The following is a 27,403-nucleotide window of genomic DNA, read 5'->3' on the forward strand; positions in this document are numbered from 1 at the left end:
CCTGAGACTGGGACGGAGATTTGTCTTCCAACAAGACAATGATCCAAAACATAAAGCAAAATCTACAATGGAATGGTTCAAAAATAAACATATTCAGGTGTTAGAATGGCCAAGTCAAAGTCCAGACCTGAATCCAATCGAGGATCTGTGGAAAGAACTGAAAACTGCTGTTCACAAATGCTCTCCATCCAACCTCACCTGAGCTCGAGCTGTTTTGCCAGGAGGAATGGGAAAAAATTTCAGTCTCTCGATGTGCAAAACTGATAGAGACATACCCCAAGCGACTTACAGCTGTAATCGCAGCAAAAGGTGGCGCTACATAGTATTAACTTAAGGGGGCTGAATAATTTTGCACGCCCAATTTTTCAGTTTTTGCTTTGTTAAAAAAGTTTGAAATATCCAATAAATGTCGTTCCACTTCATGATTGTGTCCCACTTGTTGTTGATTCTTCACAAAAAAATACAGTTTTATATCTTTATGTTTGAAGCCTGAAATGTGGCAAAAGGTCGCAAAGTTCAAGGGGGCCGAATACTTTCACAAGGCACTGTATATATGTGTGTGTGTGTGTATATTTAGGTTTTATTAAACAGTGCGCATTTGAAGAGACCTAGTTCTCAATTTGTCTTCACTGTTAAAATAAAGGTTAAATAAAATAATATAATCTAAAGATCTACCAATAAAGAACAGTAAAAGTTAACAAAGTTTATTACACTTTTATATACAAACAACCCTGCAAGGCACACCTCTTGTTTAAATAAGAATATACAATACATTTGTATTCGTGAAAGCAAAAAAGTATTAGTTTTGAAATATATTAATATAAGTTTGTTTAGCATTGTAGAGAGAAGGCCACGAATTGTGGATATCCCATTGACACAAAAGAAATGGGGTCAATTGAACATATTGTCATGTAAAATATAGATGCCATTTTTGTTCATTTTCAGTTGGTTTGCGATGATTTCTGGAAATACACACACTAACAAAAAGACTAAAGCTGTATGAAAACCGCACCATTACGCCACAACAAGCTGATATCTCTCAAATGCATCTGTGATTTTGGCTGTAGTCGTTAAGACAAATTCAACTAGCTTTGTAAGGACGATTTCAATATATCATCTCAGTACCTGCTGCATATATTCTGACAACTCATTGCTGTTTCAATATGAAACACTATCAATGTATTCATTGATAATGTTATACCCAGACCTAAATATATACATACAGTTCCTTCAGAAAGTACTCATACCCCTTGACTTTTTCCACATTTTGTTGTGTTACAGCCTGAATTTAAAATGGATTAAATTGAGATTTTGTGTCACTGACCTACATACAATACCCCATAATGTCAAAGTGGAATTGTTTTTAGAAATGTTCACAAATTTGTTGAAAATGAAAAGCTGAAATGTCTTGAGTCAATAAGTATTCAACCCCTTTGTTATGACAAGCCTAAATAAGTTCAGGAGTAAAAATGTGCTTAATTAACAGTCACATAATCAGTTGCATGGACTCACTCTGTGTGCAATAATAATGTTTAACATGATTTTTGAATGACGACCTCATCTCTGTACCCCACACATACTATGTATTATCTGTAAGGTCCCTCAGTCGAGCAGTGAATTTCAAAAACATATTCAACCACAAAGACCTGAGGTTTTCCAATGCTTTTGCAAAGAAGGGCACCTATTGGTAGATGGGTAAAAATAAAAAGCTGAAATTGTACATCCCTTTGAGCATGGTGAAGTTATTAATTACACTTTGGATGGTGTATCAATACACCCAGTCATACAAAGATACAGGAGTCCTTCCTAACTCAGTTGCCGGAGAAGAAGGAAACCACTCAGGGATTTCACCATGAGGGCAATGGTGACTTTAAAACAGTTACAGAGTTTAATGGCTGTGATAGGAGATAACTGAGGATGGATCAACAACATTATAGTTACTCCACAATACTAACCTAAATGACAGAGTGAAAAGAAGGAAGCCTGTACAGAATAAAGATATTCCAAAACATGCATCCTGTTCGCAATAAGGCACTAAAGTAATACGGCAAAACACTTGGAAAATAAATTAATGTTATGTTCTATATACAAAGCGTTATGTTTGGGGCAAATACACACCTCACTGAATACCACTTTTCACATCTTCAAGCATGGTGGTGGCTGAATTATATTATGGGTATGCTTGTCCTCTGCAATGGAGCTACAAAGCACAGGCAAAATCCTAAAGGAAATCCTGGTTCAGTCTGCTTTCCAACAGACACTGGGAGACAAATTCATCTTTCAGCAGGACAACAACCTAAAAGGCCAAATATAAACTGTTGCTGTTGAGTTGCTTAACAAGACAACATGGAATGATCCTGAGTGGCCTGGTTAAAGTTAGGTCAAGACTTGAAAATGGCTGTCTAGCAATGATCAACAACCAACTTGACAGAGCTTGTAGAATTTTAAAAATAATGATGTGCAAATATTGTACAATCCAGGTGATTCTAACATATCTCATGGGTGAATACTTATGTAAATGAGATATTTCTGCATTTCAATACATTTGCAAACATTTCTAAAAACATGTTTTCACTTTGTCATTATAGGGTATTGTGTGTAGATGGATGAGAAATAATATTGAATCCATTTTTAATGTAGGCTGTAACACAACACAATGTGGAACAAGTCAAAAAAAATGTTATACTTTATGAAGGCACTGTAGGTTTCTAGGTCCAAACACCTACAGCTATAAGGCTCTGGTAATATCAACGTTAGAACTATTCCATCCGTCTTTCATTAAAATTAAAATGATCTAGAGGGTGAACTTCGTGTCAGAAGTTATAGTGTCGAAATATGTATATATTGTATCGATACAAAGGCATAGTACTCTTATACATAAGGTCATTCAAGTTAGTTGGAGAGTGGGGTTTTTGTTTAGTAATTTCACTTAACAATGGCAATAATCCATTTAGGGGTTAAGTTTAAAATCAGATTTATGACATATAGTTTATCTTCATGTTGATATTGGCTATGGGAAACATTTATGAATCTACTAAAGAAATGCAGGGAGACTCAAAATGGCTCTGAATCAGCACTTGGAAAACATCCTTAATAGCAGACATAAAATAATGTTTCTCAAAATGGAGGCCAAAACAAAAAAGTACATTTAGGATGATAAAACACAAACCTCTCTGAATAATTCAATCAGTAAACAGTGCAGGTAACATTGGAAAATTCTGTAACAAATTTAGAAGCCGTCATGATTTTTGATGCTGTCTGTTGTAACCCCTTGGTGGCGGTTTAAAACAGAGCGGTGACATGGTCCTCTGTAGTGATATCACATCCTCCTAATGTTAGAGTCATGGCTTCGTGTAAATACGCTTCGGTGGTTTGGTGGTTTTTCAGGGTGGGCAGAGGGGTTGCAGGTCAATCTGTTATCATGCTAACAGGCCTAGCCGCTTGACCTTAGCAGAGAGGAAGGAGTGGATAATGAACACCATGGTCTTGGGGCAGGAGTGGAGGTCCAGTTGCTGCAAGGGAGGAAGAGGAAAGGAGGAAGAGAGAGGAGAGGAAGGGGGAAGCAGAGGGAAGGAGGAAGAGAGAGGGAGAGGAAGGGGGAGGCAGAGGGAAGGAGGAAGAGAGAGGGAGAGGAAGGGGGAGGCAGAGGGAAGGAGGAAGAGAGAGGGAGAGGAAGGGGGAGGCAGAGGGAAGGAGGAAGAGAGGGAGAGGAAGGGGAGGCAGAGGGAAGGAGGAAGAGAGAGGGAGAGGAAGGGGGAGGCAGAGGGAAGAGAGAGAGATGTTAATTACCTTTGACGTTGTTATAGTTGAGTATGTTAGCAGAGCAGTATGTTAGCATAGCAAACAATGACTACTCTGTTAAAACACAGAGAGAGAGAGAGAGAGAGAGAGAGAGAGAGAGAAAGAGTGAGAGAGAGTAGAAGCAAGAGAGAGAGAGAGAAAAGAGAGTAGAAGCAAGAGAGAGAGAGAAAGAGAGTAGAAGCAAGAGAGAGAGAGAAAGAGAGTAGAAGCAAGATAAAGAAAGAGTAAACAAAAGAGAAAACAAAAGAGAAAGGAGAAAGAGAGAGAGACAAACCAACCAACCAACACCAAGCAAAACACTCAGTCAACAATCCAACTCACAATCTCCGCCTCTGGCCCTCCAAAGTCGAGGAAGATCATGTGTACACCGTCATCGGAGGACATGCGCAGACGCTCGAAGGGTTGCTGGAGGAGCACCGTTTTTCTGATGCCCATCTCCTCAGTGAACAGGCTAAAGCCCTCGTCGATGTGCACTCCCAGGTTGCACTCCTTCCCGTTCCAGCTGCAGGCTGCCAGGGACCACAGATATAGGCATTAGGAAGGTTGGTCATTAAGGGCCAGTTTTTCCAGACATAGACTAGGCCTAGTGCTCGACCAAAAAGCATTCTCAATGGAGATTCTCTTGCTTTTTAGTCCATGATCAGGAAAACCAGGAAACTACCCCTAAAGGTTCTGATTATAGGTTGCTCTGTGTTTCTGTAACACTCCATTTACAAAACTGAATACTGAAGGTACAGTAGTTGATTGACTGATCTGTTCTATCACAGTGAATATGAATGCAATGAGTGGCTTTTTATTGTTTTTATGGTTTAACACACCCCAACGCCAGCAGAGGGCAGTACTACCCTATATAAAACAGCCAGACCTGCATACTTGCTGAAGGTCTTTGCTGCTGCTGTCTTGCATTTACATTTACATTTAAGTCATTTAAGTCATTTCTTGCAGCCATTCATGATGATTTATTGCAGTTGGAGCCGTAAAATGTAACTTTTCAACAATTTTTTATTTTATTTTTATTTTATTTAACAAGGCAAGTCAGTTAAGAACAAATTTTTATTTACAATGATGGCCTACCGGGGAACAGTGGGTTGCCTTGTTCAATGGCAGAACGACAGATTTTTACCTGTTCAGCTCAGGGATTCGATCCAGCAACCGTTTGGTTACTGGCCCAACACTCTAACCACTAGGCTACCTGCCGCCCCAAAAAGTACCTGTGCTGCAGCAACGATTAATTGCTATAGTGACACACTCTTGTAGGCGAAACCATGCACTAACTTGATTATCAATCAATTCACAATGTTTTTGAAAGTACAGGTTGACTTTTGAATGCCCTGTATGTAGTATTTGTAGCTGTTTGTTTTGATTAAGTGGGACCTGGCATATTATTTGACATTAGAGATGGGTTCAATTCCTTTTCAGGAAGGGAATTAACATTCATTGAATTAATGGAAAAGTCCACATAGACCTAATGCAAGTCCTCCAGTCTCAGACCCCTCATCACACGAACATGGTTCTGTATTGAAACCCTGTCAGAGACCTGAAGACTTGTGTTAGCTTCCCGAGCTCATGCATTAGCTCAGCGGGCTAACTTGGCAGAGGCTCCTCATTCCCCAACTGGAACCTTGTCTGAGATCTGAAGACTCGCATTAACTCCCCCAGTGGGCTAACTTAATCTGCTACTCCTGTATCTATACCTGTGGTGACCTCCTGGATGAGCTCGGCAGCGTTGTGGCAGCCGTCCACCAGCATGTGGGTCCAGGCTGAAAGCTCCTTGGCCGAGTCCACCCGGAACAAGTGGGTCTCCACGCCCTGCTTGGTGCCGGTGCGCAGCCCAAAGGAGAGCTCCGAGTCCAGCAGGGGAGAGCTTTTCCCCGGTCCTGAGTGGACCAGTCTGGAGGAGACAGGAAGGAATAGAGGGGAAAGGTGGTAAGAGGTTGGAAGAGAGAAGAGTGTGCAAAGAAGAATCTCAAATATAAACTATATTTTGTTTTAACACTTTATTGGTTAAAACATGATCCCATATGTGTTATTTCATAGTTTTGATGTCTTTACTATTATTCTACAATGTAGAAAATATAGAAAAACCCTGGAATGAGAAGGTGTGTCTAAACTTTTGACTGGTGCTGTATATTTCCTGCGCTTTCTTAAATCTCCTAGATAAAGGACAAACACTGCAAAACCTTGTTTCTTATTATTTATTTTTTGACTGTCTTTTTTTCATGTTATTCAATGCGTTTCTCTGGGCTAGTAAGTAAAGGCCAAATTCAATATTTTATACCTAAAGGGGTCCTAAAATTCTAAATCAAATAGCTACATGATCCATAGTAAGACCATCTTAAAACAATTCCATATGTCAGCTAAGAACCCCACCTGCCCAACGGCTTAGACTTAAAGTTAGAAACCCTTATAGGGTTGAACCTTTCTACGTGTCTTTTCGTTAATATTTGTATGATGTATCTGCAAGTTCTGACTGCATTATTTGCACTGGCAAATCAATGGGGCGGCAGGGTAGCCTAGTAGTTAGTGCATTGGGCTAGTAACCGGTAGGTTGCAAGTTCAAATCCCTGAGCTGACGAGGTACAAATCTGTCGTTCTGCCCCTGAACAGGCAGTTAACCCACTGTTCCGAGGCCGTCATTGAAAATAAGAATTTGTTCTTAACTGACTTGCCTAGTTAAATAAAGGTCGAATAATTTTTTAAAAATATAGCTGCCATTTCCATTTCCATTGCTCACCCCTTTAAGAGAGCATTAAAGCAGTGTTCACATTGGATGTTTGAAGTGATATGAATCTGTTCTTTTTCCTACCGTCTGAACAGCCAAATCTATGGAATCTGATATTTGAAGCCACATTTCAAACCATCTTCGTAGGTGGTTTGAAGTTAGAAACAAATCTGATTCCTTGCCGTGTGATTTGTGTCTGAACAGTCATATCTGATTTATTTGCCCTCAAGTGGTTTTTAGACTGATATTTGACATACAGTATCTTGTTGCTTGCTAGCTACTCTGCTGACAGTTTTACAGGAACATGGTTTTTTTATTTTAATTTTAATTTTATTTTTTACCTTTATTTTACTAGGCAAGCCAGTTAAGAACAAATTCTTATTTTCAATGACGGCCTAGGAACAGTGGGTTAACTGCCTGTTCAGGGGCAGAACGACAGATTTTGTACCTTGTCAGCTCGGGGATTTGAACTTACAACCTTTCGGTTACTAGTCCAATGCTCTAACCACTAGGCTACCATGCCGCCCCGAGCTTGTGAATTGTTAACAAACAAATGAGTGAATGTGCTAGAAATGTGAACAGCTACCTAGCTAGCTAGTTGCCTGCCTTGGCCAAAATGACTTGTTTTGAAAGTTGAATCATCTTTTCCTTTGAGGCTTTAAAAGTTTTCCTACACTATGATTTTGAACATTCAAAGAAACTGGGAAACATCCATGACAGGCGTTGTTAGCTTGCTACGTAACTTCTGAGTGAGAGGAAGCAGGAGCACTACCACCAATCAGCCTACACCACTGCACACACCCGATGTTACTATGACAACTAGCATAGCCATGTCAGCAAATGACTTGCTGTTTGGACAGTCAGTATTCCAAAACGGATTGGAAAAACAAAAGTGATTTGAGCATTAAGGCCTGCAGTGTGAACAAGGCTTAAGAGCTTTATGAAAAGGCTGCTTTTGGGGGACTGGGGGTGAGGTTGTATAGGCTAAAAAGCATTTAGTAGCCTAGAAATAGATCATATTAGATATACTGCTCATTTTCATGGACTAAACTCAGCCATCAATGGAGACAGTTTTGTGAAAATGGCTATTTGACTAAATGCTTTTGAAAGATATTCAACCGTGTGGTCTAAGTGCAGTGCATGGTTTTTATTGTGTGGATCCTACCTAGTTGTGATGAGCGGGTGGCTCTTGGCTGGGCTGTTGATGCCGTCTTTACTGTCAGGAAGGGTGGGGTACAGCAGCAGGTCTCTCTCAGTCAGCAGAGCCAGCACCGGTCTCTCTGGACCCTGGGTCGCCTTGAGGGAGAGGAGGACAAACAGACAACACACACACACTCTTCATGATTCATATCACAACATATGTACACATCCCTATGAATGTAATGCACACACTGTCACACATTTAAATACCTCCTTGACAAAAGGTTAACATCAAATATTAACATCAAATATTCATTTCAATTCCATACTGAAGTACAAGCGGGGAAAATGTGTAACATAATTTCTCCTGAAGCATACCAATGGGTGTCTTGTTAGTGACTATTTGATCAGTAGGTTCACATGTGTCTCTTTTCATTCCAAAGAATGTCTATTTGTCAGAATTCACAGTGGGCAAGGACAATTAAAAACATGAACAGAAATATTTTCTTGGAAAATTCAATGTCTTGTAGGTCTATAATGATCCTGTTCCATCCATCAAAGGGTTTTAGACATTGTTGTTGGGTTTTCAACAATATGCGTTGTACAGTTGAAGTCGGAAGTTTACATACACTTAGGTTGGAGTCATTAAAACTTGTTTTTTAACCACTCCATACATTTCTTGTTAACAAACTATACTTTTGGCAATTTACTTTAGGACATTTACTTTGTGCATGACAAGTCATTTTTCAACAATTGTTTACAGACAGATTATTTCACTTATAATTCACTGTATCACAATTCCAGTTTTGCCAGAAGTTTACATACACTAAGTTGACTGTGCATTTATGCAGCTTGGAAAATTCCAGAAAATGATGTCATGGCTTTAGAAGCTTCTGATAGGCTAATTGACATCATTTGAGTCAATTGGAGGTGTAAATGTGGATGTATTTCAACAGCCGTCATACCGCTCAGGAAGCAGAAGCGTTCTGTCTCCGAGAGATGAACATACTTTGGTGCCCAAAAAGTGCAAATGAATCCCAGAACAACAACAAAGGACCTTGTGAAGATGATGGAGGAAACAGGTACAAAAGTATCTATATCCACAGTAAAACAAGTCCTATATCGACTTAACCTAAAAGGCCGCTCAGCAAGGAAGAAGCCACTGCTCCAAAACCACCATAAAAAAGCCAGATTACGGTTTGCAACTGCACATGGGGACAAAGATCATACTTTTTGGAGAAATGTCCTCTGGTCTGATGAAACAAAAATAGAACTGTTTGGCCATAATGACCATAGTTATGTTTGGAGGAAAACAGGGGAGGCTTGCAAGCCGAAGAACACCATACCAACCGTGAAGCACAAGGGTGGCAGCATCATGTTGTGGGGGTGCTTTGCTGCAGAAGGGACTGGTGCACTTCACAAAATAGATGGCAACATGAGGGAGGAAAATGATGTGGATATATTGAAGCAACATCTCAAGAATATTGCTCAAGAAAGTTGAAGCTTGGTCACAAATGGGTCTTCCAAATGGACAATGACCTCAAGCATACTTCCTAAGTTGTGGAAAATGGCTTCAGGACAACAAAGTCAAGGTATTGGAGTGGCCATCACAAAGACCTAACCTCAATCCCATAGAAGATTTGTGGGCAGAACTGAAAAAGTGTGTGCAAGCAAGGAGGCCTACAAACCTGACTCAGTTATACCAGCTCTGTCAGAAGGAATGGGCCAAAATTCACCCAACATATTGTGGGAAGCTTGTGGAAGGCTAACAGAAATGTTTGACCCAAGTTAAACAATTCAATGCTACCAAATACTGATTGAGTGTATGTAAACTTCTGACCCACTTCAACTGTATATGTTTCATTCTTTCCCCTTTTCAAGGCACATAAGACTTTCTAATTGACAGCTCCTCAGCACAAGGCTAGCGCAAAAAATCTTCTCAGAAAGTCACTTAACAGACTAAACAGACACTAGACTAGTCGCTAATGCACTTAATGCACACAGTGTTTGAGTCAGACATTCTTTTGAGTCAGACATTGCTAATCTGGCCTTCGCATCAGATATAAACCAGATTACATTTTCAGTCACAACAACTGATGTTACAGACAATGTTTATTGGAACGCACTCAGGAGACACATTAGCTGACTAGCCAATAGAGAGGCCTGTCTTAATTCGGTTTTTACCATTTGTCAAAACTAACAAGTAAAGAAATAATTGCGCCAAGACCTGGGATCAAATACTATTTAAAATCATTTCAAATACTTTATCAGTGCTTGATTGAGCTTGTCTGTTGCGAAAGTCCCGAAAATACAAAGACCCGCCCACCTGGGACTCCAGGAAGTCTAAAGCAAATGTTCAAAGTTATTATTTGGACCCAGGACAGGCTGCCATAAATAGAAATACATAAAGCCTAACACAAACTCACATTTGACCTTTGACTCTTTGTACCTGCTCAGTGATCCATCCCATGTGTTTGACCTCCAGGCCCGCCTGCATGGCCCTCAGCTCATCCCTGACTCGGGGCACCAGGGCCGAAACCCCGGCTTGGATGGCGTTATACCAGGACTGGGCCATGGCAGGGTCCTTGGCCCTCAGGAACACTGAGCTCTTTCTGCTGGACGAGATCACCTCAAAGTACCTGTGTGGAGGGAAGAGAGGGAGTGGGAAAGGGGGAGAGAGAGGGGACAGAAAGAGAGAGAGGGAGGGGGTGAAGTGAGAGACATGGAGAAAGAAAAGAGGTAAGGAGAGAAAGGGGAGAGACGCACACAAGAAAACAGTGTTAGCTGTGGTCAGGTCCCTGGAGAATGCACTAAAATCCATTTTGATGACCCTTGAAGTTGAGGAGGGTCAATTAGCTTGCCTCCTGTGACAAATACATTTACATCCTATTAAAACTCTCCTCTCCTGTACCTCTGGACAAAGCTGGTTTTAGCAGTAACCCAGTTGGTTATGACATCGATTTTGACAATGTAAGCGCAGCCTCTCCAGCTGCGATGCTTCTGTTGTTATTGAGGATGTATGTAAAAACCCTGCATGTCGGCTATATGCCCATCATGCAACGAGAGATGAGATAATCCAGTGACTCTCATATTTACAAACATTTAAGTTATTTTCCTGTAACAATTTTTCTTCTCTGTTTTATTTGATTAATAAACTACCCTTAACCTACTATAATGAAGGCTGGTTCAACAGCAATGTGTTGGGTGTCTTCTTTATCCTGGCCATGCATTAACCAAGAAGCCCTTCCATAGAAGGATTCTAAATGATCTACTTGTGAAGCTTTTTCCGTCATGCTTTTACATTATTCACAATTCACATAGGCCTACCTGCAGTGCATTACTACATTATTCACATAGGCCTACCTGCAGTGCATTACTACATTATTCACATAGGCCTACCTGCAGTGCATTACTACATTATTCACATAGGCCTACCTACAGTGCATTACTACATTATTCACATAGGCCTACCTGCAGTGCATTACTACATTATTCACATAGGCCTACCTACAGGCCTACCTGCAGTGCATTACTACATTATTCACATAGGCCTACCTACAGTGCATTACTACATTATTCACATAGGCCTACCTGCAGTGCATTACTACATTATTCACATAGGCCTACCTGCAGTGCATTACTACATTATTCACATAGGCCTACCTGCAGTGCATTACTACATTATTCACATAGGCCTACCTGCAGTGCATTACTACATTATTCACATAGGCCTACCTGCAGTGCATTACTACATTATTCACATAGGCCTACCTGCAGTGCATTACTACATTATTCACAATTCACATAGGCCTACCTGCAGTGCATTACTACATTATTCACATAGGCCTACCTACAGTGCATTACTACATTATTCACATAGGCCTACCTACAGTGCATTACTACATTATTCACATAGGCCTACCTGCAGTGCATTACTACATTATTCACAATTCACATAGGCCTACCTACAGTGCATTACTACATTATTCACAATTCACATAGGCCTACCTACAGTGCATTACTACATTATTCACAATTCACATAGGCCTACCTACAGTGCATTACTACATTATTCACAACTCACATAGGCCTACCTACAGTGCATTACTACATTATTCACAATTCACATAGGCCTACCTACAGTGCATTACTACATTATTCACAATTCACATAGGCCTACCTGCAGTGCATTACTACATTATTCACATAGGCCTACCTACAGTGCATTACTACATTATTCACAATTCACATAGGCCTACCTACAGTGCATTACTACATTATTCACATAGGCCTACCTACAGTGCATTACTACATTATTCACATAGGCCTTCACATACATTATTCACATAGGCCTACCTACAGTGCATTACTACATTATTCACAATTCACATAGGCCTACCTACAGTGCATTACTACATTATTCACAATTCAAATAGGCCTACCTGCAGTGCATTACTACATTATTCACATAGGCCTACCTACAGTGCATTACTACATTATTCACAACTCACATAGGCCTACCTACAGTGCATTACTACATTATTCACAATTCACATAGGCCTACCTGCAGTGCATTACTACATTATTCACATAGGCCTACCTACAGTGCATTACTACATTATTCACAACTCACATAGGCCTACCTACAGTGCATTACTACATTATTCACAATTCACATAGGCCTACCTACAGTGCATTACTACATTATTCATAACTCACATAGGCCTACCTACAGTGCATTACTACATTTGGCTTCTATCCCTCTCCATTTCCAAAAGAGCGCCAAAGACACACTCCTCCAAACATAGGCTTTTCAAAATGTTCAGTCCTATAACACCATATTATAGGCCTAGGCTATATTTTGCTTGTTGAGAACGTGCACACATATGATAAAAAATACTACGCTCCTGTAAATTGTATTTGAGGAGAACTGCGATTACTTAAAGACCTATATTACATAAGGCAATTACAGAAAACGCTGGATTTAAAAACAAATGTTGCTATCACTTATTACTCTTACCTATGCTATTTAATAAACTGTTGTATGAATCCACAATGGACTGTCATATGAATCCACAATGGACTGTCGTATGAATCCACAATGGACTAGGACGAGGATATTCCGTGCTCCCAGACAAAATGGAATTGATGACAACGCAAAGACTGTCAATTATAGGGCTGGGAATTGCCAGGGACCTCGCGATATGATATCACAATACTTTGGTGCCGATACGATATGTATTAAATTGCCATTTTAATCATTTAGCAGACGCTCTTATCCAGAGAGACTTACAGAAGCAATGAGGGTTAAGTGCCTTGCTCAAGGGCACATCAACAGATTTTTTGGGAGGAGCTAGGAACACAAGCATTTCACTACACCGGCAATAACATCTGCTATATATGGGTACGCAACCAATAAAATTCGATTTTGATTCGAACCAGCGACATTTCGGTTACTGGCCCAATGCTCTTAACTGATACAACATGTATTGCAAGTACAGCCAACTAGCGCAAAAATAATATTGTTATATTGTCAAACCGATATGATATATTAGTCCAAAATAATATCTCGATATGTAACTGTATCAATTTTTGCCCCCATCACTAGTCAATAACCAACAGAACCTGAGACGAACGCATGCAGTATCACTCCTACAACTTGCCTACTCATCAAAACCCAGTCATTTTGCGCCAGCGATTGCGCTCATAATAACGTCTGTGAAAATAGCAAAAATATTTCTGACACACCCCCAGACCTATAGCACTACAGCCAGTGCTTAGGTTTACCATGGCGTTGGGTCTGTTCACATAGAGCGCTATTAAAGCTCATTGTGGAGCATACAAGGTAACCCAATACCAGTGTGCTGTAGATTCTCGTTGAAATATTTCAACGTTTTCACCTGGAACAAGCCATAAGGGGTGAGATATGAAGAGAGATGAAGCAGGACCCATACGCACTATCGTTCCTGTCGTGTCTTTGGCTATGCCGGATTAAGTGACATGCTATTCTATAAAATAATTGATACGTAATTAATATTACCTGATTGAGCTAATCATGTAAATGTAATTAACTAGAGAGTCGGGGCACCAGGAAATAATATTTATAGAGCTGTTATCTTCCGAATAAACTATTAAAGACCTAGTAATATTTTATATCAATAGCAGTCAATATTAATCGTCATCTTAATTCAGTCTCATCTGAAAGTAGTAAATTCTTGGTTATCTGCACAAACCCTGGCTAACAGGTTGAATCAGCAATACAAAATTGGGTTTAATTATTTATTTACTAAATACCTAACTAATCACACAGAATTACACATAATTAAATCGTAACTTAATTACAAATTACGTCATAAAGGAAAACGGCCCTAGCGGGCGGAACAGATATGACAGCTGGTTACACAGAAGAAAGGGGCTGGGTTTGAGTGAAAGAGCGGGAAGACTGAGGAACAAAGGGCGAAGCTGTGCTATCGTAAATACAGAATCTTATGCATTCTAAATTACCGCCCATTTGGAAAAGGAAAAAGCAATAAATATTTACTCTGAGCTGCGCTTCGGTAGGTTGGTGGTAGATGGAAGCCGTGTTGCCCAACCGAGTCCTTTGAAGAATGTCTCTGCTGGTAAATTGGATACGTTGTAGTAACGTCGTTGTCTGATAGACGGAATACTCTGTCTGTTCCTTCCTAACCTGCGTTTGCAGCTGCTGTTGCTAGCTCAACGGCTAGGAGGTATCACTTCTGTAGTGAACAAGGGTTCAAAGTTCTTACCATTCGCAACCAAAGCTCACACTGATGTTGGCTTCGTTCTGTAGTTATTATCTGAACCCTTCTGACATCGGACCGTCGTCCTCACATCCTTGGAACAGGAGGTTATATTGTCGTCAATGCTTTATATAGGAAGGGAGAGGAGGGCGTGTTTGAAAAGTTTTATAGCTGTAACGGCGTTCTTCGTTTGTAGAAAGAGAGTCGGACCGAAATGCAGCGTGTAGGTTACTCATGACTTTAATGAAAGAATGCGTACATGAAATAACTCAATAACATACTAAGCAAAACAACAAACGGAACGTGAAACTAATACAGCCTATCTGGTGACTATAACACAGAGACAGGACAAACACCCACAAAATACGACGCAAACTCAGGCTACCTAAATACGGTTCCCAATCAGAGACAACGATAAGCAGCTGACTCCAATTGAGAATCGCCTCAGGCAGCCAAGCCTAACTAGACACACCCCTAATCAACACAATCCCAATACTACAAACCCCAATACGAAACACAACATATAAACCCATGTCACACCCTGGCTTACCCAAACCTATACCAAAAACACAAAATATAATGACCAAGGCGTGACAATAGCCCATGTCCCTTCACAGGGACGGGCCACTGATTGAGCAGAGCCCTACCTTATGAAAACCCAAATCTCACATTTTAGAAGCTTAAAATCACGCTTCATCCCATCACAAATAATTTCATATTGAAACATTTAAATTGAACAACAATTCCATGTGAATCCAATAACTCTGATGTGTAGACTTTCTACTGTAGAGTTTATATCATCTTATCATTGATGAGAATGTCTCAGATGACAACCAAACTGACATCATATTCATTAACCTGTTGCTTCTACTCGGGACGCTTGCGTCCCAACTAGAGCTCTGGAAATGCAAATGCGCTACGCTAAATGCTAATAGTATTAGTTAAAACGCAAAAGTTCATTAAAATACACATGCAGGGTATCGAATTAAAGCTACACTCGTTGTGAATCCAGGCAACAAGTCAGATTTTTAAAATGCTTTTCGGCGAAAGCATGAGAAGCTATTATCTGATAGCATGCAACACCCCAAAAGACCCACAGGGGACGTAAACAAAATAATTAGCATTTCGGCGTTACACAAACCGCACAATAAAATAGAAAACATTCATTACCTTTCACCATCTTCTTTGATGGCACTCCTAGATGTCCCATAAACACTATTTGGGTCTTTATTTCGATTAAATCGGTCCATATAAAGCCTAGATATCCTTATATGTAGACTGTGTGATAAACGAAAAAAAACATTGTTTCAAAACGTAACGTCATTTTTAAAATTGAAAAAGTCGACGATAAACTTTCACAAAACACTTGAAATACGTTTGTAATGCAACTTTAGGTATTAGTAAACGTTAATAAGCGATAAAATTCATCAGGAGGCGATGTAAAGATCATTAGCTGTCCGTCTGGAAAAATGTCCGGCTAGAAACTCAACGAAAATATCCGGTCCTAGACCGGAGGAGATACTGGTGTCCTGCATGTGTTTGACCAAGAAAAACTCGAAGGAAATGACAAGACTCTAGACACCGTGTGGAAGCTGTAGGTACTGCAACCTCAGTCAATTAATTGTGGTTCACCTTTATCAATGGGTTCAAGTAGCGCATGGATATATTTTCCCATTTTCAGTGATCAGTTTTTCCTGGCCGATGTAAATGCCGTTCTGGTAAAGCCACAGCAGTGATTTAACCAGTTTTTAAACGTCTGAGTGTTTTCTATCCACACAGAGTAAGCAAATGCATATACTATATTCCTGGCATGAGTAGCAGGGCGCTGAAATGTTGCGCGATTTTTAAGAGAATGTTCAAAAAAGTAGAGGGTCGACTTAAGAGGTTAAGTACCACCACATATGTTCAATTGGTCGGATTAGCAGAATATAGTTCATTTCCCCCCACCTTCTGATGTTCCCAGAATCTCTATGTTAACCAAGGGTTTTGCAAATGTAACATCAGTAGGGTAGAGAGAAGAAAAAGGGGGGAAGAGGTATTTATGACTGTCATAAACCTATCCCCAGGCCAACGTCATGACACTCCACTACACGGCCTTACTTAGGATTAGCATAACAACTTTTGGATCCAAGAGAGGACTTTGTCTGGCCATAAGCTACGAAAAGTTTAACCAGAGGGGACAGCTGGAGCTCAAAGAGCCTCAGAGTAGGAGTGCTGATTTAGGATCAGTTTTGTATTTTAGATCATGTTGATTAAGATTACATGGACAGACCATAGATCAGTTCTCCTACTTGAAGATGCTTTGTGGATACAGGACCAGGCCTAAGCTTTGTGGGTACAGGTCCAGACCTTTTGTGGGTACGGGCCCAGACCTTTTGTGGGTACGGGCTCAGACCTTTTGTGGGTACGGGCTCAGACCTTTTGTGGGTACGGGCCCAGACCTTTTGTGGGTACGGGCCCAGACCTTTTGTGGGTACGGGCCCAGACCTTTTGTGGGTACGGGCCCAGACCTTTTGTGGGTACGGGCCCAAACCTTTTGTGGGTACGGGCCCAAACCTTTCGTGGGTACAGGCCCAAACCTTTCGTGGGTACAGGCCCAAACCTTTCGTGGGTACAGGCCCAAACCTTTCGTGGGTACAGGCCCAAACCTTTCGTGGGTACAGGCCCAAACCTTTCGTGGGTACAGGCCCAAACCTTTCGTGGGTACAGGCCCAAACCTTTCGTGGGTACAGGCCCAGACCTTTCGTGGGTACAGGCCCAGACCTTTCGTGGGTACAGGCCCAGACCTTTTGTGGGTACAGGCCCAGACCTTTTGTGGGTACAGGCCCATACCTCTTGTGGGTACAGGCCCATACCTCTTGTGGGTACAGGCCCATACCTCTTGTGGGTACAGGCCCATACCTTGGTGAGAAAAAGGAGTGTTACTTTGCATCAGGTAAATATTCAAATGTAGAGTGCTCGTTATATTCAAGGAGCCTTGATTTAGATTCCAAAAGGAGTGCCTTGTGAGTCATCTGACTTCATGAACTGAATTCAAGATACAAGCTATCGTACCCAGTTTCTCCCTCTCTCCGTCCGTCTCCCTCTCTCTGTCTCTCCGTCCGTCTCCCGCTCTCTCTCTCTTTTTTTCCTCTCTCTCTGTCTCGCTCTCTCTTTGATCATGTAACTCAGTTTCCCATTGAACTGGGTTCCACCCACAGTACCTGTTCTCTGTGTCCGGGGGGCACTGCTTCCTGGTCACCTGGCACATTTTCAGGGGGATGGTCCTGGCCTCCTTCAGCTCAGTAGGGGGGGCGTCTGCGCCCTTCTGTGGCGTGGCATGAGGGGAGTCCCAGGGTAGGGGTGCACCGGGCAAGGTGTTCTTAAAGAAGGCTGACATCTCCTTGATGTATTTCACTGAGATAGGAAACAAGAGATGGGGAGAGTTGTATTAAGGAGGATTCATATTGAGAGGGAGAAGGAAGGTATGTAAGGTATCATATCAGGTGAATTGGAAGCAGTGAGAGTAAGAACAACTATTCCGACTTTGATACTACAAGGGTCGGTTTCCTAGACACAGATTAAGCCTGTAAACCAAGACTAAAAATCTCCATTGAGAATCATTTTTAATTCAGAACTACGCCTGATTCGTGTCCGGCAAACCACCCCTCAATGTTTAGCTAATGGAGTGTGCATTAGAAGGTTCATTAGTCAAATGAACTTGGAGTTTGGAGTATAGCCTGGTATCTTATCAATGTTGTGAACTTCATAAGTATTCTCTTTCACTGCTGTGACTTATGAAGTCACTGAGTCAAATCCTGATCCTCTGCTCACCCTGCACACCACGCATCCCTTCTCTCTCACATGGCCTCCTATTCCTACACATGGCCTCCTATTCCTACACATGGCCTCCTATTCCTACACATGGCCTCCTATTCCTACACATGGCCTCCTATTCCTACACATGGCCTCCTATTCCTACACATGGCCTCCTATTCCTACACATGGATTTTATAACACATTTCATGCAATTCCACACATTTTGCCATAGAGCACAGAGAAATGTTTTTAATATGATATCTGAGTGACACTAACAACAATCAGTGGACCATGATTACTAAGTTTAGATAGCTGGCCGCTAGACTAACAACAATCAGTGGACCATGATTACTAAGTTTAGATAGCTGGCCGCTAGACTAACACCAATCAGTGGACCATGATTACTAAGTTTAGATAGCTGGCCGCTAGACTAACACCAATCAGTGGACCATGATTACTAAGTTTAGATAGCTGGCCGCTAGACTAACAACAATCAGTGGACCATGATTACTAAGTTTAGATAGCTGGCCGCTAGACTAACAATCAGTGGACCATGATTACTAAGTTTAGATAGCTGGCCGCTAGACTAACACCAATCAGTGGACCATGATTACTAAGTTTAGATAGCTGGCCGCTAGACTAACAACAATCAGTGGACCATGATTACTAAGTTTAGATAGCTGGCCGCTAGACTAACAACAATCAGTGGACCATGATTACTAAGTTTAGATACGCTAGACTAACAACAATCAGTGGACCATGATTACTAAGTTTAGATAGCTGGCCGCTAGACTAACACCAATCAGTGGACCATGATTACTAAGTTTAGATAGCTGGCCGCTAGACTAACACCAATCAGTGGACCATGATTACTAAGTTTAGATAGCTGGCCGCTAGACTAACACCAATCAGTGGACCATGATTACTAAGTTTAGATAGCTGGCCGCTAGACTAACAACAATCAGTGGACCATGATTACTAAGTTTAGATAGCTGGCCGCTAGACTAACAACAATCAGTGGACCATGATTACTAAGTTTAGATAGCTGGCCGCTAGACTAACAACAATCAGTGGACCATGATTACTAAGTTTAGATAGCTGGCCGCTAGACTAACAACAATCAGTGGACCATGATTACTAAGTTTAGATAGCTGGCCGCTAGACTAACAACAATCAGTGGACCATGATTACGAAGTTTAGATAGCTGGCCGCTAGACTAACAACAATCAGTGGACCATGATTACTAAGTTTAGATAGCTGGCCGCTAGACTAACACCAATCAGTGGACCATGATTACTAAGTTTAGATAGCTGGCCGCTAGACTAACACCAATCAGTGGACCATGATTACTAAGTTTAGATAGCTGGCCGCTAGACTAACACCGATCTAAAAAAGGTTTGCTGACGTGGGCTAATTGACTGACTTGATGCACAACCAAATGTAGAAATTGGACCTTGTGTATTCTTCTATTCAATAGTAATTTGAGACCCTGACTGAGTTGAAAAAAATATATACAAATTGATCTGATGGCTTTCAAAAGGGAGGCCGCGGGCCGTCAGTTGCCCATCCCTGCCCCGGTCGGTCAGTCAGAGAGTCAGTCAGTGTCAATTAGTCAGTGTCAGCAAGTCAGTCAGCGTCAGCGAGTCAGTCAGCGTCAGCGAGTCAGTCAGCGTCAGCGAGTCAGTCAGCGTCAGTGAGTCAGTCAGCGTCAGTGAGTCAGTCAGCGTCAGTGAGTCAGTCAGCGTCAGTGAGTCAGTCAGCGTCAGTGAGTCTGTCAGCGTCAGTGAGTCAGTCAGCGTCAGTGAGTCAGTCAGCGTCAGTGTGTCAGTCAGTGTGTCAGTGAGTCAGTCAGTCAGCCAGTGTTGATGAGTCAGTCAGTGTCAGCGAGTCAGTCAGCAAGTCAGTCAGTGAGTGATTCAGTCAGTCAGTGATTCAATCAGTCAGTGACTCAGTGTCAGCTAGTCAGCCAGTGAGTCAGTCAGTCAGTGAAAGTGAGTCAGTGAGTCAGTCAGTCAGTCAGTCAGTGTGTCAGTCAGTGTGTCAGTCAGTGAGTTAGTCATTCAATCAGTGAGTCAGTCTATCACCCAGACGCCAGTCAGCATTATTCTCACTCACTCACTCACTCACTCACTCACTCACTCACTCACTCACTCACTCACTCACTCACTCACTCACACTCACTCACTCACTCACTCACTCACTGATGTTTGTCCATTAAGATTTGGTATAGGGTTCAAACACGTGACTCTCGGAACCGGACACTCCTAGTAAAACCAAGCCTACTGGATAGTAGCGCTCACCGTTGCCCCTAGTGGCTCTTTGTCAAGTCATCTCCCGATGTCCTACTTCGCAGTGGATCTTGCACGACCTGGCTGCTGTCTCTGTGCTCTCAAACACGCTGGTTTAACACCCCTCACACTTGCAAAAGCCCAAACATGGGCAACACTTTCACACAACAAACTCTGACCTACATATACGCACATACACGCACACACACAAGCACCTGATAGCCCTACACTGTTTCAAACCTCAGTGACTCCTGGATACTTTGCTTCTACAGTTGAAGTCGGAAGTTTACATACACTTAGGTTGGAGTCATTAAAACTTGTTTTTCAATCAATGTTTCCAACAATTGTTAAATGACAGATTATTTCACTTATAATTCACTGTATCAAAATTCCAGTGGGTCAGAAGTTTACATAAACTAAGTTGACTGTGCCTTTAAACAGCTTGGAAAATTCCAGAAAATTATGTCATGGCTTTAGAAGCTTCTGATAAGCTAATTGACATCATTTGAGTCAATTGGAGGTGTACCTGTGGATGTATTTCAGGGCCTACCTTCAAACTTAATTTGCTTGACATCATAAGGAAATCAAAAGAAATCCGTCAAGACCTCACAAAAATAATTTGAGACCTCCACAAGTCTGGTTCATCCTTGGGAGCAATTTCCAAACGCCTGAAGGTACCACGTTCATCTGTACAAACAATAGTACACAGGTATGAACACCATGGGACCACGCAGCCGTCATACCACTCAGGAAGGAGACGTGTTTTGTCTCCTAGAGTTGAACGTACTTTGGTGCGAAAAGTATGCAAATCAATCCCAGAACAACAGTAAAGGACCTTGTGAAGATGCTGGAGGAAAAACAGCCATAAAAAAACAGACTATGGTTTGCAACTGCAAATGGGGACAAAGATCATACTTTTTGGAGAAATGTCCTCTGGTCTGATGAAACAAAAATAGAACTGTTTGGTAGAGGTCGATCGATTAATCGGAATGGCCGATTAATTAGGGCTGATTTCAAGTTTTCATAACAATCGTAAACCTTTATTGAATCTTTATTTAACGAGGCAAGTCAGTTAACAACACATTCTTATTTTCAATGACGGCCTAGGAACAGTGGGTTAACTGCCTTGTTCAGGGGCAGAACGACAGATTCAATCTTGGTATTCAATCTTGCAACCTTACGGTTAACTAGTCCAAAGCTCTAACCACCTGCCTCACGAGGAGCCTGCCTGTTACGCGAATGCAGTAAGAAGCCAAGGTAAGTTGCTAGCTAGCATTAAACTTAATCAATCATAATCACTAGTTATAACTACACATGGTTGATGATATTACTAGTTTATCTAGAGTGTCCTGCGTTGCATATAATCGATGCAGTGCGCATTCGCAAAAAAGGACTGTCGTTGCTCCAACGTGTAACTAACCATAAACACCACTGCCTTTCTTGAAATCAATACACAGAAGTATATATTTTTAAACCTGCATATTTAGCTAAAATAAATCCAGGTTAGCAGGCAATATTAACCAGGTGAAATTGTGTCACTTCTCTTGCGTTCATTGCACGCAGAGTCAGGGTATATGCAACAGTTGGGGCTGCCTGGCTCATTGCGAACTAATTTGCCAGAATTTTACGTAATTATGACATTTATTATTGAAGGTTGTGCAATGTAACAGGAATATTTAGACTGATGGATGCCACCCGTTAGATAAAATATGGAACGGTTCTGTATTTCACTGAACGAATAAACGTCTTGTTTTCGATATGATCGTTTCCGGATTCGACCATATTAATGACCTAAGGCTCGCATTTCTGTGTGTTATTATGTTATAATTAAGTCTATGATTTGATAGAGCAGTCTGACTGAGCGATGGTAGGCACCAGCAGGCTCATTAGCATTCATTCAAACAGCACTTTGGTGCGTTTTGCCAGCAGCTCTGCTATTTATGACTTCAAGCCTAGATTAGGCTGGTGTAACGATGTGATGTGAAATGGCTAGCTAGTTAGCGGGGTGCGCGCTAATAGCGTTTCAAATGTCACTCGCTCTGAGACTTTGAAGTTGTTCCCCTTGCTCTGCATAGTTTTTCCCCTTGCTCTGCTGCTTCGAGGGTGGCTGTTGTTGTTGTGTTCCTGGTTCGAGCCCAGGTAGGAGCGAGGAGAGGGACGGAAGCTATACTGTTACACTGGCAATACTAAAGTGCCTATAAGAACATCCAATAGTCAAAGGTACATGAAATACAAATGGTATAGAGAGAAATAGTCCTATAATTCCTATAATAACTACAACCTAAAACTTCTTACCTGGGAATATTGAAGAGTCATGTTAAAAGGAACCACCAACTTTCATATGTTCTGAGCAAAGAACTTAAACGCTAACTTTCTTACATGGCACATATTGCACTTTTACTTTCTTCTCCAACACTTTGTTTTTGCATTATTTAAACCAAATTGAACATGTTTCATTATTTATTTGAAGCTAAATTGATTTTATTGATGTATTATATTATGTTAAAATAAGTGTTCGTTCAGTATTGTTGTAGTTGTCATTATTACAAATACATTTTTAAAAAATCGTCCGATTAATCGGTAGCGGCCTTTTTTTGTCCTCCAATAATCGGTATCGGCGTTGAAAAATCATAAATCGGTCGACCTCTACTGTTTGGCCATAATGACCATCGTTATGTTTGGAGGAAAAAGGGGGAGGCTTGCAAGCTAAAGAACAGATAGATAATAAACAGTGAGTAGTAACAGTGTAAAAACAAAATCAAAGGTGGGGGGGGAATTATATTAATTGTTCAGCATGGCTTGGTGGTAGAAGCTGTTAAGGAGCCTTTTGGACTGGTTTAGATTCTGGTTTAGACCAGAGGACGCCATGGAGGAACCAGAGGAGCTCCATTCTGGCTTAGACCAGAGGATGCTACGGAGGAACCAGAGGAGCTCCATTCTGGTTTAGACCAGAGGACGCTACGGAAAGACCAGAGGAGCTCCATTCTGGTTTAGACCAGAGGACGCTACGGAGGAACCAGAGGAGCTCCATTCTGGTTTAGACCAGAGGACGCTACGGAGGAACCAGAGGAGCTCCATTCTGGCTTAGACCAGAGGACGCTACGGAGGAACCAGAGGAGCTCCATTCTGGTTTAGACCAGAGGACGCTACGGAAAGACCAGAGGAGCTCCATTCTGGTTTAGACCAGAGGACGCTACGTAGGAACCAGAGGAGCTCCATTCTGGTTTAGACCAGAGGACGCTACGGAAAGACCAGAGGAGCTCCATTCTGGTTTAGACCAGAGGACGCTACGGGGGAACCAGAGGAGCTCCATTCTGGTTTAGACCAGAGGACGCTACGGAGGAACCAGAGGAGCTCCATTCTGGTTTAGACCAGAGGACGCTACGGAGGAACCAGAGGAGCTCCATTCTGGTTTAGACCAGAGGACGCTACGGAGGAACCAGAGGAGCTCCATTCTGGTTTAGACCAGAGGACGCTACGGAGGAACCAGAGGAGCTCCATTCTGGTTTAGACCAGAGGACGCTACGGAGGAACCAGAGGAGCTCCATTCTGGCTTAGACCAGAGGACTATACGGAGGAACCAGAGGAGCTCCATTCTGGTTTAGACCAGAGGACGCTACGGAGGAACCAGAGGAGCTCCATTCTGGTTTTAGACCAGAGGACCACGGAGGAACCAGAGGCTCCATTCTGGTTTAGACCAGAGGACGCCACGGAGGAACCAGAGGAGCTCCATTCTGGTTTAGACCAGAGGACGCTACGGAAAGACCAGAGGAGCTCCATTCTGGTTTAGACCAGAGGACGCCTACGGAGGAACAGAGGAGCTCCATTCTGGTTTAGACCAGAGGACGATGTTTACGGAGGAACCAGAGGAGCTCCATTCTGGTTTAGACCAGAGGACGCTACGGAGGAACCAGAGGAGCTCCATTCTGGTTTAGACCAGAGGACGCTACAGAGGAACCAGAGGAGCTCCATTCTGGTTTAGACCAGAGGACGCTACGGAGGAACCAGAGGAGCTCCATTCTGGTTTAGACCAGAGGACGCTACGGAGGAACCAGAGGAGCTCCATTCTGGTTTAGACCAGAGGGCTACGGAGGAACCAGAGGAGCTCCATTCTGGTTTAGACCAGGGGACACGGAGGAACCAGAGGAGCTCCATTCTGGTTTAGACCAGAGGACGCTACGGAGGAACCAGAGGAGCTCCATTCTGGTTTAGACCAGAGGACGCTACGGAGGAACCAGAGGAGCTCCATTCTGGTTTAGACCAGAGGACGCTACGGAGGAACCAGAGGAGCTCCATTCTGGTTTAGACCAGAGGACGCTACGGAGGAACCAGAGGAGCTCTATTCTGGTTTAGACCAGAGGACGCTACGGAGGAACCAGAGGAACTCCATTCTGGTTTAGACCAGAGGACGCTACGGAAAGACCAGAGTAGCACCACCCGGGTATCACTGTGGGGGGAGGGGGGGGGGGGTGAAGTTGTACTCTCAGGGGACAACAGGGGCTTCCTCTGTCCCCCAAAATAGACCCCCTAGTCCAGGGATGGGTAACTTGGATGGGGGTGGGGGCCACAGAAAAAATCTGACCTCATCATGAGGGGTCTGTGTACTCCCCACTCCCCAACATATTGGGAGCAAAAATAAATTGCAACCCCCTTCTTGACAGCCAAGACACATTTTAGCTGACATGGCTAATTGAGTGACTATCAGTGACTGACATGACCAGAGAAAACTGCTGATGCACTACCACAATTTGAGACATTTTATATTCTACTATTCTAGCTTGCAGCAGTAAGTTGAGACCCGAACTGAGTTGAAAATTGATCCGAGGGCCTTCAAATGGGAAAACATGAAGCAGACTTAAAAACCTTCAAAAACCTACTGTACGTAAATATTGTGTGCTATAGGCTGGAAAATTAATACATGTGTCTCGATGACAACATATTGACGCTTGTTTCCAACATTAGAGCTGTTTTCTTAAAGAGTTAAATCCGCTTTGTGTTTTGTTTCCTTGCCACGATACTAATGAGTATTGCGATACTGGTATTGTCAAGGCCCTATTATATACAGTATAACCCCTAGGTGCATTGTGGGTACTGAGTGAATGGACTTGGATGATAAATGAAAAGGTACGTAGAGTTACACAAGTTTAGATGATTTCCCAAAAAACTAGGAGCATTTTCTAGATTAATAATATGAGGTATTTTCAATTTCCATACATCACTAATGGCAAATATATAATTGAAACCGAGCAGGACAAATGGAAAGGGAAGGGAGGAGGCCATTGCTGAATAGCTTGGCGCTGTAGAGAATGAAAGCATCCTGGGGTGGAACATATGACTAAGCTCGATTCAACCAGAGGCAAAAGATGTTTAACAGAATCCAAAAGTTTCCCTGAATACCAGTTGCGGGCACATAAATAGCAGGGTTAAAATTAGCTGAGACTGTACTGTTATTACTTTAGTTCATCTGGCAGGCCAAACAAGTAGTGTGTGTGTGTGTGTGTGTGTGTGTGTGTGTGTGTGTGTGCGCGCGCGCGCGCGCTGAGTTTCATTGCTCCAATTGCAGAATCCCCCGCTAAGCTTTTCTTCGGGACTCTTCACATTCTACCCCTAAATCCAGACCATGTATTTCCTCCCCAATTTAGTTCAACACGGTTCACTTAACAGGAGGCGTTTTTTAAAGGCAAGCTAAATCACCTAATGGGCCAAAAAACACAGCCCAGCAGTCGCCACTTAAATTGCCGAAAAACTGAAAAAGATGGGGTAAACGAAACCACATCTTCCAAATCCCCCTTTGGAGTTATTAATGGGGAAGATGCTATTCTCAAAGGGGGAGAAACTATAGGGGTAAACCATGTCACGCACACTTTGTGTGTCCATGTCATGATGTGTGTCCACTGGCAACTGGGGGGTGAAGACTGGTATCGTCAGTCAGCACAGTGGTGGTCATTAGTTTCACGTCCTAACTTGGCAAACACAACTCTCCGTTGCCAAGTCAAAGACAAAAATCCTCTGTGGTCGAGCCCCCCTGCTTCCTTGTTGCCGTGGGAGCGACTGGAATTCCATTTCATTAGCTACATTGGGACATTTGAAGCATGCTGTATGCCCCAGTAGCCACTGGAATGTCCCTTTACCTCCCTCGCAAAATGTTCCTGGCAGACAAAACATAATACAGTCCCTACACCCTAATACAGCCCAGGAATATACCAGAGACAGTACTATACCAGAGACAGTACTATTCCAGAGACATTACTATACCAGACACACGGTACTATACCAGACACACAGCTCTATACCAGACACACGGTACTATACCACACACGCGGTACTATATCAGAGACAGTACTATACCAGACACACGGTACTATACCAGACACACGGGTACTATACCACACACACGGGTACTATACCAGAGACACGGTACTATATCAGAGACAGTACTATACCAGACACACTGTACTATACCAGACACATGGTACTAAACCAGACACACTGTACTATACCACACACACTGTACTATACCAGACACACTGTACTATACCAGACACACTGTACTATACCAGACACACTGTACTATACCACACACACTGTACTATACCAGACACACTGTACTATACCAGACACACGGTACTATACCAGACACACAGCGCTACACCAGACACACAGCTCTACACCAGACACACAGCTCTATACCAGACACACGGCTCTATACCAGACACACGGCTCTATACCAGACACACGGCTCTATACCAGACACACGGCTCTATACCAGACACACGGCACTATACCAGACACACGGCACTATACCAGACGTACAGTACTATACCAGACACACGGCTCTATACCAGACACACGGCTCTATACCAGACACACGGCACTATACCAGGCAAACGGCA

General features: G+C 42.4%; 1 protein-coding gene across 1 annotated transcript in view; it reads right to left on the reverse strand.

Annotated features, from left to right (window-relative positions):
* Positions 1-688: 688 nt before the first annotated feature.
* The window catches only part of LOC115131827 (alpha-1-syntrophin-like), a 118,701-nt gene continuing 91,986 nt past the window's right edge, over positions 689-27,403 (reverse strand). The window contains exons 3-8 of the mRNA XM_065004093.1: positions 17,628-17,820; positions 10,113-10,302; positions 7,689-7,819; positions 5,496-5,692; positions 4,123-4,310; positions 689-3,512 (exon numbers count right to left, since the gene is read on the reverse strand). Of these exons, the coding sequence (XP_064860165.1) occupies positions 3,420-3,512; positions 4,123-4,310; positions 5,496-5,692; positions 7,689-7,819; positions 10,113-10,302; positions 17,628-17,820 (992 nt within the window). The 3' untranslated portion in view covers positions 689-3,419. The remainder of the gene's footprint in view (positions 3,513-4,122; positions 4,311-5,495; positions 5,693-7,688; positions 7,820-10,112; positions 10,303-17,627; positions 17,821-27,403) is intronic.

This window comes from Oncorhynchus nerka, linkage group LG2 (genome assembly GCF_034236695.1).
Source record: "Oncorhynchus nerka isolate Pitt River linkage group LG2, Oner_Uvic_2.0, whole genome shotgun sequence".
Classification (NCBI taxonomy): domain Eukaryota; kingdom Metazoa; phylum Chordata; class Actinopteri; order Salmoniformes; family Salmonidae; genus Oncorhynchus; species Oncorhynchus nerka.